The sequence below is a fragment of the Delphinapterus leucas genome, chromosome 9 (assembly GCF_059928025.1).
Source record: "Delphinapterus leucas isolate spDelLeu-1000000601 "Yukka" chromosome 9, BTC_Dleu_Yukka2, whole genome shotgun sequence".
NCBI lineage: Eukaryota > Metazoa > Chordata > Mammalia > Artiodactyla > Monodontidae > Delphinapterus > Delphinapterus leucas.
Window position 1 is genome coordinate 6592396 of NC_143137.1, and position 15989 is coordinate 6608384.

At 60.4% G+C, this 15989-nt stretch overlaps 1 protein-coding gene across 12 annotated transcripts; it reads right to left on the minus strand.

Annotated features, from left to right (window-relative positions):
• Nucleotides 1-212: 212 nt before the first annotated feature.
• LRRC61 (leucine rich repeat containing 61) lies at nucleotides 213-14710 on the minus strand. 12 transcript variants are annotated; one of them, XM_089917236.1, is made up of 5 exons: nucleotides 14413-14583; nucleotides 12326-12399; nucleotides 12068-12222; nucleotides 6587-11643; nucleotides 213-1706 (listed from the first exon to the last, which is right to left on the minus strand). In XM_089917236.1, exon 5 carries the CDS (start codon nucleotides 1543-1545, stop codon nucleotides 769-771), a length of 777 nt encoding a protein of 258 aa, XP_089773362.1. In that variant the 5' UTR covers nucleotides 1546-1706; nucleotides 6587-11643; nucleotides 12068-12222; nucleotides 12326-12399; nucleotides 14413-14583; the 3' UTR covers nucleotides 213-768. The 12 variants fall into 12 exon arrangements, 7 of the variants coding, with proteins under 7 accessions (XP_089773362.1, XP_089773359.1, XP_089773361.1 ...); XM_089917233.1 differs by having other exon boundaries at nucleotides 12326-14136; XM_089917235.1 differs by lacking the exon at nucleotides 14413-14583 and adding an exon at nucleotides 13827-14403.
• Between the last annotated feature and the right edge of the window lie 1279 nt (nucleotides 14711-15989).

Below are 15989 nucleotides of genomic sequence, written 5' to 3' on the forward strand. Positions count from 1 at the left end.
GGGCCCCAGTGCTCCAGCCTCACGGGGAGGAAGCAAAGCCCCGAGAGGGCGAGGGCGAGGGCGAGCACGATGCCTCCCATCAGAAGGACACCCAGTAAGCTGTGTGCTCCTCCTTCCCCAGGAAAGGCCAGAGGCAGCAGGGACCCAGGCTCGTTTTCAGGGGCCCACGCCGGGGAAAACGAAGCACGCCCACATGCAATGACAGGCAGAGATGCAAATTAAAACATGAGTATTTAATGGGGATTGGCACGGGTGGGCATGGCAGTGGAGGCTTCAGGGAGACCCGGGACTGGGGGGCATAGCACAGGGTCACTTGCACAGGCCAACCTGGAAGATGCGGCTTCCACGCTCCGAGCTCTGCCGCGTCCTCTCCCAGGACGGGCTGGGCAGGAGGCTCGCCGTCCTTGCCTCTCACCTTTAGCCTTAGGACCAAGCAACTTTATTCCACTAAGCCTCAGGCTCAGGCAGCCAGGAGTGGCAGCAGCTATGGACACGAGGAGACCAGGCCTCCTCCCAGGAGCACAGCGTAGGTGCAGAACAGCCTCACACGGTGCCAGCTGCCTGAGGAGGGTCCAAGGGAGCTGTGTCCCTGATGGATGGGTGGGGAATTTTCCCTGAGGGAGGTGTGAGAGGGAGAGGGGCTGCTCTTAGGCGAGGGGGCCCATAAGACGCCCGTGTGCAGGGCCAGTGGCCAGCATGATGAAACCATGAAGAAAAGCAGGGAGGCCACAGCGTACCAACCCCAAGGGGCACGGCCACAGGGCGCATTCAAAAGACAAAGGAGGTGGCGTGGGCAGGGCTGAGCGCCTGCTCGGCCTGGGCCAGACTGTCCCTGGCTTGGCGGTCCAGGTCGTGGCACTCCTGCAGCGTGTCCTGGAACTGGCGGCAGGCCTCCTCCAGGATGGAGCTGCTGCGCGTGGGCCAGGACTCCCAGTAGCCAGGCTCCACCCAGGGCTGGGCCTCCACGGCTCGCGGGCCGGAGCTGGAGCCGGGGCGCAAGGAACTGTCCAGGTCCCGGCACAGCTGGTAGAAGTCACTGCCGCGCCCGCTCACGCGCTCGCCGTCGATGACCTTCAGGCCGGGCAGCAGCTCTCGGACCGAGGCCCAGTAGGAGGGGCTGGCGCACAGCGGGTTGCTGAGCCGGGCCGAGGGGTCGCGGAGCCGCAGGCGCTCCAGGCCCGGCAGCGCCGCCAGACACTGCAGCTGCCTGGGGCCAGCCAGCAGGTTGCCCGCGGCGTTGAGACTCTGCAGGTTCTCACAGGTGGCCAGGGGCTCGAGCCCCGTCAGCCGGTTGTTGGCCACGTTGAGCACGGCCAGCTGGCGCAGGGAGGCCAGCGGGCCCAGCTGGGTGAGCGCGTTGCCCGAAAGGTCCAGCCACTCGAGGCCCAAGCACTCCCCCAGGCAGCCCAGGTCCACCAGCCCCAGGCCCTGCAGCTTCAGCAGCAGGATGGACTCCAGGGCGAACTCACCTGAGCGCGCCTTGAGCAGCTGAGGGGTGACACGCACCCCGTCGGCCTCTCCCGACTTCTCACCCCGAGGCTCCATGAGACGAAGTGGGTCCAGGTGGCCGGGGCCCCGGCAGCTCCGTCACGGTGACACAGGTGCCACTGGCGGTCAGCGGGCTGCTCACCCCAAAGGACGCCCCGTCCACTCGGCCTGGGCTGGACGCCTGTCTCCGACACCCCCGCTCAAGGGCCAGCAGGTCCCTGAGGAGAAACAGTCAAAGAGTAAGCGGGCCTCTGAGCGCCTCAGTGACCGCCCAGCCCCCACCGCCAGGGCCAGAGACCTAGACGGCCCGGCGGGACCCGAGGACAGGAGTCCAGGGCGCAGGAGGGTCAAGAGCCCCTCCGAGGGAGGTGGGCCAGGCACAGGCCCTTGCCTATGGGGGTCCTGACCCGGCCCTGGCGGTTATGGCCATGCTGGATGGGATTCAGGCCCGCCTTTACCAATTCTTCCCGTCTCCCAGATCTGCTCCGGCGACACAATCTCGTTACTTTCCTTTCTCGTAACTGCTCACGATTACCTGTATTAACTCTGAGGTGTTTCCTTTTAACCATTTACACTTATTTTTGAAGAGATAACAAGTCACCATCATCGCCAATCTCGTTTCCTTCCTGGGAGAGCCATGCATTGGCAAACACAAATGAGAGCACCTGGGCCTCCTTGACAATTTTTTAAAAAATCAGCAATGAATTCAAAGTGGTTTCCACGTTCCATGGGCCAACTTGTGACCTCTGGTGGCAGCTGTGTGGCCTGAGGGCTCAGCCTTCAGTCCTTGATGAGGAAACTGAGGTCGAGGGAGGGAAGGGACAGCGGAGGCACAGGGAGTAAGTGGCAGCACTGCCAGGCCCCTCACCTTTGCTCCCCGAACCTGCCTGTCAAGACCAGCTCTTCACTGTGGCACCAACAGAACAGTGCCCATTGCTGCCAGCCAGATAGCATGGTTCCAGCTGCAAACACGGGCAAAGGGGGGTTGGGGAGGGGAGGCCGGGCAGTCAAGGAAGCCATCCTGGAGGGAGGGGCAGGGTGGCACCTATGTTGGATCCAGAAAAGGGGAGGGAGGGTACTTTCTATTCGCCAGTGGCCGTGGGGTGGCAGAAACCCAGGTGTCAGTGCAAGACAAGAGCGCGAGGCAGGAGGCCAGGGGGAGGGACGCCGGCGATGCCGAGCAAGCGCAGAAGGCTCAGGGTCTAAGAAGAGAGGAAAACAAGCAGACCTCTGCTCCAAGTGGCAGCTCCCCAACCCCACAGACTCTGGCCCGGACCAGGCCAGGCTGGGTGAGGCCTGCAGAGAAACAAGGAGCCATTCACTCCTGCTGTTTACAAAACCTGGGGCTCCAGAGCCTCCGCCAGGCCCCGAGGCTGCGTTTCCATAGCAACGCCACTCCTCAGGCCCCCTCCAAGGAAATCAGACCCAGAGCTCCTCCCACACGCCCCAGGATGCTGGTGAGGCTGCTAACACATCTGACCCCCACCCCGTCTCTGAGAAGGGGGCCCTACATCTTTCCCCAGGCCCCCTCCAGTCTTCAGCAGCCCAGCTCCTTCTTCACTTCTACCAACGTTTCTGTCCAAAAGGCATGGAGGCACCCGCTAAGAAACCTGGTCACTCCGGGGTAGCATCTGCTGGGTTTGTAAGCAGCGAGCGATGCGGTCACCTCCACGTTGGTTAAACCTGCTCTGGCCCACAGGGCACCGGGCACCGGAGATGGGCCATAAAAGCACTAGCCAGATAGCCAGAGACGAGGACCCCACCCGAGGGCGAGGAGGGAGGAGGACGTGTGCCCGGAACCTGGCCATGTGACTGGAGGCCGGGCTCCCGTCTTGCACTTGGGGTGTCCTGTGGCATCGGCCTCAGGAGGCAGCGACGAGTCCAGGATGACGGGGTCCAGGCACCGTCTGTGAGAGCGAGGCGCAACGGGCCAGCCTCGGGGGGACACCACCTCTTCAAGTATCTGCGGGCCTCTCTCCAGGGGTGCGCACATCCTCCCAGCCACTACGTTGGGGGTGAAAGCGGTCAGGGAGTCCTGGTGTACAGCCAGGGGCTGAAGTCGGGCGAACACCCACATGCTCGAGGCTGAACGGAGGGTACCGATGAGCAGCCGGGGGTGGGGAATACAACACGCCAGGCCTCCAGGGAAGAGCCACCAGCCCCGTGTCCAGATGCCCCGCCGCCGCCGGGGCGACGGGCTGGGGGGGAAGCGGTGCCCTGAGGAGCCCCGCCAGCAATGGGGATGGAGGTGGTGCGCAAAGGGAGAGAAAGAACAAGGGGGCGGGCAGAGAATGGTGTGCGCGTGCCCACGTTCTGCGGAAGAGGACAGGGGAGCGGGAAGATGGCACTGGGACTGGACATCAGGCCTCCTGTGCCCCCAAGGTCCCATCTGGCAGGAGACACGTGCCCCGCCAGCACTTGGCTCTGTGCCCTCGGCCCTGGGTCCCACGCCCTTGTCTGCAGTTAGATGAACAGCACCGCAGTCAAACCCTGATTCTCCAGCGTGTCCATGACCTCTGCTCCGCTCCTGTGCCCCGCTTTACCCCAAATCTGCACACTTCAACCAGGCCGGGGCCCACACGCCTGTGCAAACCCAGCCAACGCAGAGGCCAGCAGCGGACAGCAGGCTCCGCGCAATGTGAGAATGGCTCGTCCACATGCAACAGCGTCAACGTTCCTCTAAAAAACCAGAATCACCCTGGTCCTCTTATGGAAATGAGCGAACAGAGGCACTAGCCCAACGTGTGTCTGTGAAAAGGACTCGGTCACACGGACAAGGCTATGACTGAAACAGGTAACTCTGGATCTCTGGAGGGAGGCCCATCTTCCCTTGTTCAGAGCCAGCAGTTCTGAGTCTCAGTTTACCTATGTAGGGAATGGGCCAGAAGAGGATGCCGTGAGTCGCCAGGGCAGGGCAGAGCCAAGTCTAGGGAAGAAATGGTTCAACTCGGAGCAGCCTCAGGTGGACAGTCACCTGGCCGCTTCGGTGAACTGGGGCCCCTTCCTCCGCCCCATTCCCTCCCGACCACAACCTAGCGCAGGGTTCTCGGACCCGGCACTGCCGCCATCTGGGGCCAGGGTAAGTCTCTGCTGCGGAGGCTCCTCTGTGCGTCCCTGTCTTCCACCCACGAGAGGACAGTGGCAATCCCCCCACAAGCTGTGACAACCAAAACATCTCCAGGCGTTGCCCAATGATCCCTGGGGGACAAAACTGCCCCCGGTTGAGAACCACCTCTCCAGAGCCCAAGCCCCCAAGCTCGGGACCGTCAAGCTTCTCATCTCCTCCCTTTCACTGCCCTCGTCTTCCTCACACCCCCCAACCCTGGTGCCTCGCCGGTCCAGGCCTCCCCTCTCCGAGAACAAGGAGAGCCGCTGAGGAGAGGCCACACGGCAAGGGGACAGTGCCTCTCCCAGGAGGAGCTCGAGGGGTGGCAGCACTGACCAATACACGGCCCCCTGGACTGCTTTAGTTAGGGCACATGACATCCTGCCCCCACCTGACCTACTACACCCGAACCTGCGAGGGAGGGACAGGACGCCTCAGTTTTAAGATGCTCTCAGGTGATTCTCGTTGAAGTCTGAGACCCACGTGCAATTTAAGGAACGGAGGCAGGGAGACAGGGAGAGGTCCAGGGCCGGGCCCCGATCTCACCACCCAAATGCACTGGATGCAGAGTCCAGACGTTAAGGGAGCGCAGCCCTAGTCCCAGCCTCTCCCCCAGGCGCGCTGGCCTCTCCTCACAGGGAGCCTATGCAGACATGCCCTGCAGCAGCTGGGGAAGAAGACACGACCTGAGCAGTGTGGACGTGAGACTTCACTTCCTATCGTGGTGCTCCGACCACTGAACGCAATCTGTGTAAAGCCTTATTCAAGAAAACGCCATTTACACTGTTAAACTGAAAATACAGCATACTAACGAGCACAGAGGACATGACCTCAAGGTAGAAAAGGAAATATGTCAGTTTTCATAGAGGCTGAGTGAAAGGATTACGGTGAATTGTTCCTGCTTCCTTACGTTCTCAGTAACTTCCGAACGTCCTACAGTGAATTAGTCAGTGACACAGGGGAAGCCAGGGGACAGGCTCCCGGGCTCAACTGCACAGCCAGGGCCAAAGTGCAAGTTAGGCCTTGGTGCCTCTACACCCCCCCTTCCCTCTCAAAGTCCCTCTCCCAGCGGTCCAGCACCTCAGCGGAGCTGGACTTGTGTCTTCTGGGTGTGACGAGCCCCGCCCCAAACACTCCGGCCTCACCCTTCCTTCTTTTCCCATTGATCCCACCAGGGCCTGGGCCCCATGCCCTCAGGTCCTGCACTCGACCCTAAAGGAACTCAGGCCGGTCAGTCACTGGGATACATGCCCTTTCTTGCTTCCTCAGACTGCTTTCACTGTAGAAAGAAGAAACCCCAAGGCTTCCAGTAGTCTGGAAACAAACTACAGGCGACAACGGCCACGTGATGACTGGGCGTCCCAGCTCTCCTCGATCACATGCCCGCAGGAGCTGGGCGGCGCCCTCCACCAGGGCTCTTGGGAACCCCGGGATCCACGGCCAAGTACAGACCCTAAGAAGACCAGTGTGCACGTGGGCAACTCCCTCTTAAAGTGGCTACTCTATCATATTAGGGTTTCTTTCCTTTCCAGGAAGAGTGTCCACGGCTTACCCAGGCCCTAGGTGGCTGAGGATATCCCGCACAGTGCCTGGTTGCTCTCTGAGAACGCAGACCTTGAGGGCCTGCCACCCTGACACACACGGACAAGCCGCGTGTAGGGCCCCTCGCCCAGCGACACTTTCAAGGAGCACCGCGGTCCATACGCTGCATGGTACAACTCAAGAGTCACCGACGACCAGAGCCCGCCCTCCCGCCCACGTACTGCCGGCAGTGACTCCAGCAGTGGGCAGATGGAAGATGACATCTCCGCGAAAACGAAAATGACGATCTGTCAAGAACTGAGAAACTGTCCTCATTCTTTTCAAACAAGTTTTGGAGCCTGGCTGTCCCCGTCTAATGTCCTAGGACATGACACTGTGCCCCCTCCCGTCATCTACGCAGACTTCCCACAGGCAGCTTCTCAGGGCATCAGACCCTGCGGTCAGACTCACCGGCCTGCGCGCCTCGGCCAGGTCCCTGCTGGGGAAGATAAGGGGCGCGGGTGTAGCTCGGGAGATGCTCCAGGTTGGTCTTCAAGAAGAGAAGACGCTCAGCCATCTCCCCTGGGAGAGGGGAGTCATGCTCCACGATGGTGGCCAGTCTCGCCAGGTCTGGCCGGACGTCCCGCCGCTTCTGCCAGTAAGCAGGCGGTCCTCCTGGGCCCCCACCGTCTCGTCTCGCGCAGCTACTTCCTGCGGATGCTGCTGACCAGGTGGCTCCCCGTGGAAAGGGAAGTGCTGCTCCCCTCCGAGACCAGCAGCCCCCCGCTCTCCACCTGCTCCGGGAGTCTCCTCTCCCTCTGGCCCAGCAGCAAGGACCCAGAGGTCCCACTTCTCTGCTCGGGCGCTTCCCGGCCCTTCCCTTCGGCCCCAGGGCTCCTGGCTCCTGCGCGGCTCAGGGGCATCCACACGCACAGCAGTGGGGCCCTGCAGGGAAGGGGAGGGCGGCAGGAGTACTCAGACACCACGAGCTCCTTCACCTCGTACGCGAGAACTTGCTTCCAATGGTTGATGTCGGCCCCCTCGGGGAGGGCAGCCTCTATCCTGCCCTTGAAGCAGGGTCCAGCAGGGTCGCCAGCACGAACTCCTCACGGTGGAAGAGCTCAGGGAGCTGGTGGTCTGTGGAGAGCTGCAGGGCCAGGCCCTCGGCCAGCGGCACGGCCGCGCCCATCTCCCCGGTGCTCCACTCCTCAAAGCGCCCGTGAACCTGCGCCAGGAAGACGTGCAGGTAGCGCAGCTGGGGCAGCACCAGGCTCAAGGCGGCCTGCGCGGCGCTCGCCTCCCGGACCACCATCCAGAAGGGCTGCGGGAGCTTGACCAGACTGTCCGTCAGGCTCCGCAGCACGGCCGACAGGGCTGCCCCTGCCTTCCCCAGCTGCCGTTTCTCCAGCCACTCCAGCAAGTGGTAGGCGGACACCCAGGGATGCGAGAGCCCCAAGAAGGGCTGGTGGGCTGGGAGGCCGCACTGCCGCTGCAGCTGGGAGGAGCCGCCGGGCTTCCGCGGAGCCTTGGAAGTGGCTGCAGCTGGCCCTAGCCGTGCCCAGCATGATCTGAACACTATGTTGGTGACACAGAAGTTTCCCACCAGGGAGTCGAGGCAGTGGGCGAAGCGAGGGGTGTGGGTGTAGCCCCGTCCTCACGGCCTGCTCCAGACTCGGGCAGCCGCCCGACACCAGGAAGCCCAGGCGCAGAGCTGTGGCCAAGCCACAGAGGCTGAGCGGCCCCTGCAGCTCCCGCGGCCCGTCTCCGCAGCCCTGTCCAGGGGCAGGCGTCGGACCCAGGCATGGCCTGCCTCCTCGGGCTGCCTGACGCCACCTGCCGGCCACGCAGCTGCGTCACCCCACAGTGGGCGGTGACAGCCGCGTAGTCCACGTCCGCGACCCGGGCTGCCACGGAAACAGTGAGGTGGACGCGGCCGCCCTCGGCCCACTGCATCCCCTGATGCACCTGCTCGCCCATCGCCCCGTGCAGCAGGGGCAGGGCTTCACGGGAGAAGAAGGCTGGAGACGGCAGGCGGTAGCAATGGTCCACCTGGGCCCTAAACCTCCTGAAGAGCGGGGCCAAGACAAAGGAGAGGGGCAGCGCTCTGGCTCCAGGCCCGTGCTCGGAGCTGGCTGGGGGCACACACGTCACCTCAGTCCTCCCCAGCTGCCGTCGGTGGGAGTAGGAGGGGGAGGCCGAGCCTGTACCAGCTGCTCGGGCCCGCCTGTCCGTCACCATCTTCCAGAGGTGAGGCACCCAGCGGCAGCGTGGTGAATGCAGCTCCTCGGGGCACGGCTGGTGGCCCCCGTGGGCAGGTCCTTCTGCTCCTTTTCGGGCCCCCCTCCCCGCTCCCCCCCAGGGTCGGCTGCAGCTGGCTTCCTCCCCACCTCCCGCCCGCGCTTAGCTGCCAAGTGACAGAGCAGAGCTGCAGGCTGGGGCCGCCCCTTAACTCTGCCCTGTCTGACGCTCGGAGGCACACAGTGCACGTGACACGGCAGACACTCCTGCAGTTGATGGTAAAGAAGCGTCTCAGGCACGGTCTCTGACCCAGGGTGTCCAGGGGGCCCGGGGAGTGCCCGGGAGCCCAGCCCTTGGCCTCGGCCTGCGCGGTCCTCCCCAGGAAGCAAGCGCCTCTTCTTCCGCGTCTTGAGGTGACGCGCCTCTCCGGCCAGGTGGGCTATGAGGATGTCGGCTGGCCTCGCTGCTTCATCCTCGCCAGGCTGGCCCGCCTCCAGCTTGTCCGGGCTGGCCGCCTGGAGCAGCAGGAAGTCAGAAGGGACTGGACTGCAGCTGAGCACTGGGTCCCTCGACTTACTTCCTGCCAGCTCCCCCTCCTCTCGCCTTCCACTTGGACACCTTCCTCTCAGGCTGCACCAGGGGCTCCTGCCCCAGCACGGACTGGAGGCCACAGGGTCCGGAGTCTCCCTCTGGCTTATCCTGCCCAGCAGCGGGGTGGCCATTTGCACAGGGGGCAGCCAGGCCAAGACCAGGCCTCTCCAGGGCAGGCTGCTCTCTTCTCACTGCGGACACGCAGCCCCAGGAGGCCTTCCTCCTGCTCCTCCAGGAAAGCCTGGTCAGGTGCCGGGACCTGCATGTTGCTGCTGAGGCGCGGGCTGGTCTCTTCCCCTGCAGGGATAGGTCCCTCCCACTCCTCCTTTGGGAGCCGGGGCTTCTGACTTTGCCGGGGCCACTGCGGCCTCCTCCCCTTCGCATACAAACTCAAGTCTGACCTCAGCCCCTGGCAGGTGCTCCCTGGCGCCCCGGCCAAGTTCAGAAGGGGTGTTGAGAGCTCCGGTGTTGAACATGGAGCCAGGAGAAGCCAGCGTGGCAGGTGGGGTCTTGGCTCTGATCATGGAGGAGTCCGCACACACAGGGGACTCCTGCCCCATGGATCCTGAGAGTGTGTGTTTCTTGTGGGGCTTTTTGACTTTTCCGACTTCTGACGTGCCTGGGAGCTTGGGGCAATGAGAAGACAGGCTCAGGCTGTCCTCTGGCAAGGTGACAGAAGACAAGGCAAGATCTAAGGCAAGATGAAGAGAATGGCTCTCAGCCAGCTGCCTACTCCGGGGCCCACTGACGGGACAGTGAGGCCGGAGGGGAGAGAAGAGAGCAGAGGATGTAAGGGGTAGTAACCATATGAAACCAATCCCAGGACAAAACTCTCCAGACGCCACCTCCGGGGTGAAGCCCGACATTCACTCCTCCAGACCCAACGGAGCAGCCCTCGACCGGAGCCCCCAGCCCTCTGCACAGGAGTGGCTTCTGTGTCCATGTTCTTTGCCACGTTAACTCACACCTCTTTTTTCCTTCAATGTTTATCCAGAGCCTAGTAGGCATTGGCAGTCTTCCTGTGTGATGGATACAGTATAAGGTAGGCCATGCCCCTGTGTGCACGTGGCCCCCAGGCTGGCGGGGGGCAGATGAGAATAAAATGCCCCCCCACACACGGCAGGGAAGACAAGAGCCGAGGTGCAGGGAGTGCAGGGGCGCTGCAGTGGCGCTGCAGGGCTGGGGGACCGCGGCGGGAGGGACCTCACCAAGACGTCAGGCAGGCTTCCCGGGAAGAGCTGCGGACGCTGGCGCTGTCAGCACAGGCCACGGGGGTGTGGAGGCCAGTCTCTGCGTCCTGGGCACCGGGGCCATGCCTGGCACCCGCAGGGCCTCATAAACAGGCAACGTCGCTCGGAAGCGGGGAGCAACGCGGCCCGAGGCTTCCCGAGCCTCTGTCAGAGCACGTGGTATGGGGCAGCTCCTGATGCCGGTGACGCAGGCCCCCAGCGGCCCCTCCCCTCGAAGCCCACTCCTCTCTGGCTCCGGCCCCTGCTGCTCCCTGAAGTGCCCCCGCTGAGGCCCCAGGGACCCCCGGTGCCCCGCCTCAGTGCGCTTCTCCGCACTACAGCACCTGCCCACGCCCCCCACCTGGAATGCTGCTACCCGCAGCTACGGGACAGCACATCTCCTCAGCTTTCCTGTCACCTGCGACTCCTTTTCAGTCTCTGTTCTAGTCCCTCTTCCTCCGCCCGCCCCTTAATGGTGTTTCCTGGGCTTCCTCGTCTCCAGGCCTCGTCTCTCCTCCCACACCCTCTCCCTGACCAGGGCCACCTTCACCGGCTGAGCACCGCCAGCCCCTCTCAGCTCACGACTCCCTCGCAGGCTTCCCCTCACCTGCGCGGCCTACAGTCAACTCGAGCTCAGTAAACAGGACTCCTGCTCACCCAGATGCTCAGACTGCAAACCTCAGCACAGTCCTCAACTCCTTTCCCCACCCCGTTCATTGTCCTGCAGGTGAGGCCAAATCCAGGGCTCTCAAAAGAAAAGACACGTGAAGAAGTCAGAGAAGAAACATGCGGAAAGAAGAAAAGAAAATGAGAGGGAAGGAAAAGCCCAGTGAGCTAGGCTGTGTCTCCTTGGGAAGGAGAAGATTCAGAGTAGAGTAAGATGGCGCAGATCCTGCCCCAGACAGCTGAGCGTGAGCGTCTCTCCAGACCAGAGCGAGATGCAGCTTAAATGGGGAGGTTTAAACCAGAACATTCTGACACTGAGTGATGTTAAACATTCAGAAGGATCACCAGGGATGGCGGGATGGCCTTTACTGGGGACGAGCCCGCTGGGCGGCTCAAGCGAGACTCAGCTGTGAACCAGGGTGGACAACGCGACACTGAGGAGCCCCTTCCAGCCACAGGGGCCTCGGAAGAACCGAGAGGCAACCGCCCAAGCCCATCACTCGATGACCCAGTCAGCCACCACCAAACCAGGGGTCTGAAGCTCACGGGAGGTGACGCGGTGGAGGGGCTGGATCAAGGTGTAAATGAAGTACAAGACACCGTCGTGGTCCAGGGGAAGGGCTCTAGATGTCAGAGCCAGAGGGGACTAACCTTCGCTCTTATTTTGATTGAAGAAACAGAAACCCAGAGCAGCAACGTGATGCTTGGTGGCAGAGCAGAGGACCAGAGCAGCCCATAGGCTTCACTGCTCCCGAGAACACAGCACACGGTACTGAAGCCAGGCCTATGTCCCACCTGCTCTCACTGATGAGGGCAGAGAAAAAGAAAATACCTGTGAGTTAGGCTGCAGCCTGGGCTACACCCCAAAGCCTTCGCCTGAGGACACACTAATTGAACCCAGGGCACCAACCCTGTTCTGTTCCCTGACCAGCCTTGTCCCACCAGTCCACCTGTACTCTGCAGATACCCTTGAGCCACTCGACCATTTAACGATACTTCGTCAAATATCTACCATGAGCCAGCACCGTGCCCTGAACATACAAACACAAGATAGTCACTGCCCGGCTGGCACGTGGGGCTCAGGACGAGAAGACAACTTGGAAACGGCTACTGGCACCAGGGCAAGGCAAGCAGGGTAAGTGCTGTGGAGCCAGGCCACGGGCTGACCGAGAGGCAAATCGAGTCTATGACACAGGAGTTTAGATTCTGTCGTGGCAGGGTCGCTTACCCCAGGCTACTGCTTGAGGAACCTCATCCCCTGACAGTCCCCGGGGCAGGTCTGGGATCTTGGGCAATGACTGGCACCCCTTGCTCTTCACTGGAGCACACCAGGATGACAGCAGGGTGGATGCTGTGGAGAGCCAGCCTGGAGTCTACACGAATCTAAAATGTAAAATTTAAAAAGAAAATCACCCACAGACTCCAGGACTTTGATTATTAGTAAGAAGTTGTTTGTGACACTTCTCATAAGAGCTGATACACGCACCTGATACAGCGACAAGGTGGAGACTCCAGGGCCACATCGGGTGGGACCACACAAGGCAGGCGGCAGGTGCAGCCCTGGGAAGCAGGCGGGGAGGAGGGCAGGAGCAGGTAACAGAGGTGGGACTGGAGCGGAAGGGACAGTCTGGAGAGCCATGCAGATACTTGGGCTGCGGTGTGGAGGAGGAGGGGATACAGAGGGACACCCCAGTCCCTGCTAAATACAGTTCAGTTACAGATATAGTGATTTTGAGGTTCTTCTGGAACAAATCTTCAGGAGTAGATGTGACAGATACAGGGTCAGGGGATAGAAGTCTGAGCTAAAGATACAGATCCGTGTAAAAGTCTCCATAGAAACTGAGGGGAAACACCGGTGGGAGAAGAGAGTGGAGGGTGGTTGCCCAGGCAACACTGACACTGTGGGCAGGGTAGAGGATGAGCAGACTCCAAAGATGCCTGACAGGCAGAGGACAGAGACACAGAAAAACCTAAGTAATGTTAGGGAAGCCAAGGGAAGACTTTCCAGAAAGGACAGACAGGGTCCCTTCAGCAGATGAAGCAAGTGGAGCCCCGGGGCTATGCAATGAGAAGCAGGGGATGCAGGCACTTGCAATGTCAAAGGGTCACGCTTTGGGGTGGGAGGGAAAAGGCTTGGCTCTGTCTCAAAAGAGAGAAAAGGTACAGTGGGAAGAAAGGGAGGATTGATGGCAGGAGTTCCTGAGGGAGAGGGACTCAAGGCACAGGTGGGTGGGTTTATCCTTGCACATGAAACAGAAGTTTTTTATTTTTCCTGACACAGCAAAGAAGGACAGCTATGGTGGCTGGCAGGTCCTTGAGTGTGGGCAGGGGAAGGGCCCAAGGCAGTTATGTCCAAGAGCCTATAGATTCCCGAGGGGTTAGCAACCTGCTGGCTGAGCCTGAGACAGGAAGTGCCTCAGCACTTACACGTGTGCTGGCTCCATGGATTAGAGATTTCCTCCTCACTGCGCTCACCAGGCCTTTTCCCACACGCATGCCCAGAAGCACAGTGGTCACTTTTCTGTTTCTCCTGGGCCTGCCTCACCCTAGGGCCTCATGCAGAGCTCAGTCCACCCTGGGCATTCGATACCTATGCCAGACCTTTCTCCGAGTTTTCACTCTGCCCAGTCCCACCAGCCCCCTCTTCTCTCAGCCCCTGCACTGGGGCCGGGGGTGGGGGGGAGGTGGTGCCTGTCTATCCACCAGACCCCAGGAGACTTCAAAGCACTTGGTGAGCCTACAAGTCCTCGGCTTCTCATTCCCCCACCCGCTCACCTATGAGGAGATGGAAGATGAAGAAAAGCATGGGACCAGAGGAATGTGTGGAAGAAAAAGAGTAGTGCAAACCACTACACATTTTGGGGTTTTGTCCCACATGCAAATTTGACTACTTTTAAATCCTAAGGGACAGATTTTAAATAACCAAGCTTCATTAGATTTCACAATATGCAAAAGTGACATAAAATGAGATGTTTTAAACTACACACCAGCAGAACCCTTTGCTCTTTTCTGCGAGGCTGCTCTCCACAATGGATTGAGAGCATGAAGTCCAGAGCCGGTCTATGGGGGTTTAAATTCTGGCTGCTACCCACCAGCTGTGTTCGTCTGCTACGTGCCTCGGTTTCCGAGCCTATACAACAGGGATAAAAGCATCCACCTCGCTGGCTTGTGAAAGATTAACGGAGTTAATGTACGCATACAGCAGCAGTGTTTAAAGACACTTCTTGGCACGGAGTGAGTGATGGATACGAGCCGCTGTCCAGTTCTGGCCTCACCGGGTGTTTCAGGTGCGGGGCACTGGGAAAGGGAGGGAAGCTGGAAGGGGGACACCTGGGCCGCCCGATGGGCAGGTCAGGTCAGGGAAAGCCGCCTCGCCCCCAAGTCTACGTCTGTGACCACAACGCCCCCTCCCCGGCTTACCTACGGCCAAAAGTCTGGCTGGCTAGCGGGGCTGGCGAAGCTGTGAAGCCGGCGCAGCTCCCACGGCGGCCGACCGCGCCCCCGCGGCGGGTAGTAAGCACAAGCCATCCGCCGCCCCGCTCGCTCCCACCCCCGCACCGCAGCGGGACCTACCTTGAGGCGCCAAGGGCCCTGCAGAGCTTGGTGGGCGGTCCAGGTTCCGGGGCGACCTCCGGGAGCGACAGTCAGCAGGTCCTCCGCGCCCACTCCTCTCCAGCCGTCGGTACGTTCCTCCAGCAGGCAGCCAGCACCGAGTGCTCAGGCGCAGTGCGCACTTTCCCAGTGCGCAGGCGCAGGCGCAGCGGCCGGAAGCAGTGGTGTTACACCGCCTCCTCCGCCGGAAGTCGCGCGCTTTTCTCACCTGACCGGGCCTCGTTTGTACACGTTTAACAGTGCTGGGGGTTTTTTTTTTTGGAGGGGGTGGGGGGACTTTGTTTCTTTGTTTTGTTTCTTTGTTTGTGTTTAATAGTGCTAGTTTAGCTGTGTGGCCTGGGAGGAAGCACTCGCAGGCGCTCTGGGCCGACGGTGGCCTAGTCTTCCTCCTCCACTGGCGGATTCGTAAGGCCCCTTCCATCCCCGGCTCTGCGCCGCAGCAGCCTGACTGCCCGAGTGCAGCCCGACCGCCCGAGCGCAGCCCGGGGTTTGTGCGCACGTGCGGACGGAAGGGACCACGGTAATGCTAATGATCCGTGTGTCGGAGTCTCTTCCCGCCTTGAGGGCTCACCCAGCATTTCATGACACCCACCCTGGGTATCTCCTGGGGCAAATTCCCGGTGACACTGCGGAGGCCTCGCCGACAACCCACGGGTCGTCCGTGCGCGCCTCCACTGAGGTGCTCTGCCAACTCCCCAAACTGAATTATCCCGGGGCCAAAAAGGCCGCGTTTCCTGGGCTGAGCGGAGAATGCCTCTCCTCACCTGGTCCCACCTGGACACCAAAGTACCCAACTCTTGTTTCATAGGCTACCTTGAGCTTCTTTCCACCGCCAGAGTCAGACAAATCCAAGGGCCTAGGCTTGGCCACCACCGGGCCTTGGGCAGTCCTCCCTGCTCACCTTCCCAGGGTTGATCTCAGTTCTTTCCATCTCCTTCCAGCACCCCCACTCTGGGCCCATCAACTCCAGGCTGGTGCAGTCCTCCAGCTTGAGCTAAAACTAGGACCCCTGCAATGAGAGTATATATCTTTGCCCTTTATCAAAGTTATTTTTAATTTTATTTGATTCTCTCCATGCCTCAGAGATGGAGGTATTGGTTTCTCCATTATACAGATGAGGAAACGAGACTCAGTCACACGGAGAGTTAAAGTAAGAGATGGAGGGAGCCACAGATGATTTCACAGTTGTACTGTCGCATGAGGGTCCGTATAAAATGGGCTCAGCTGGTCCCTTTGCAGTGTTAACCCAGAGGCACTCTAGAACCAAGGATGACTTGATTGCAAAACTGGGAGATACAAATAATAAAATGAAAAAACTGTTGTGAAGTGTGGGTTCAAATTATTTGCCCACTTTTAAAAACTGGGTTTGTCTTACTGTTGAATTCTTTATATTCTTTATATACTTATATTTTGTTCAGTCCTTTATATATTCAGGATACAAGTCCTTTGACAAATATGTGCGTTGCAAATATTTTTTCTTAATTTCTTAATAATTCATTTTTTTAACGATGGTTTCAAAGAGCAGTAGAAAAGATGGG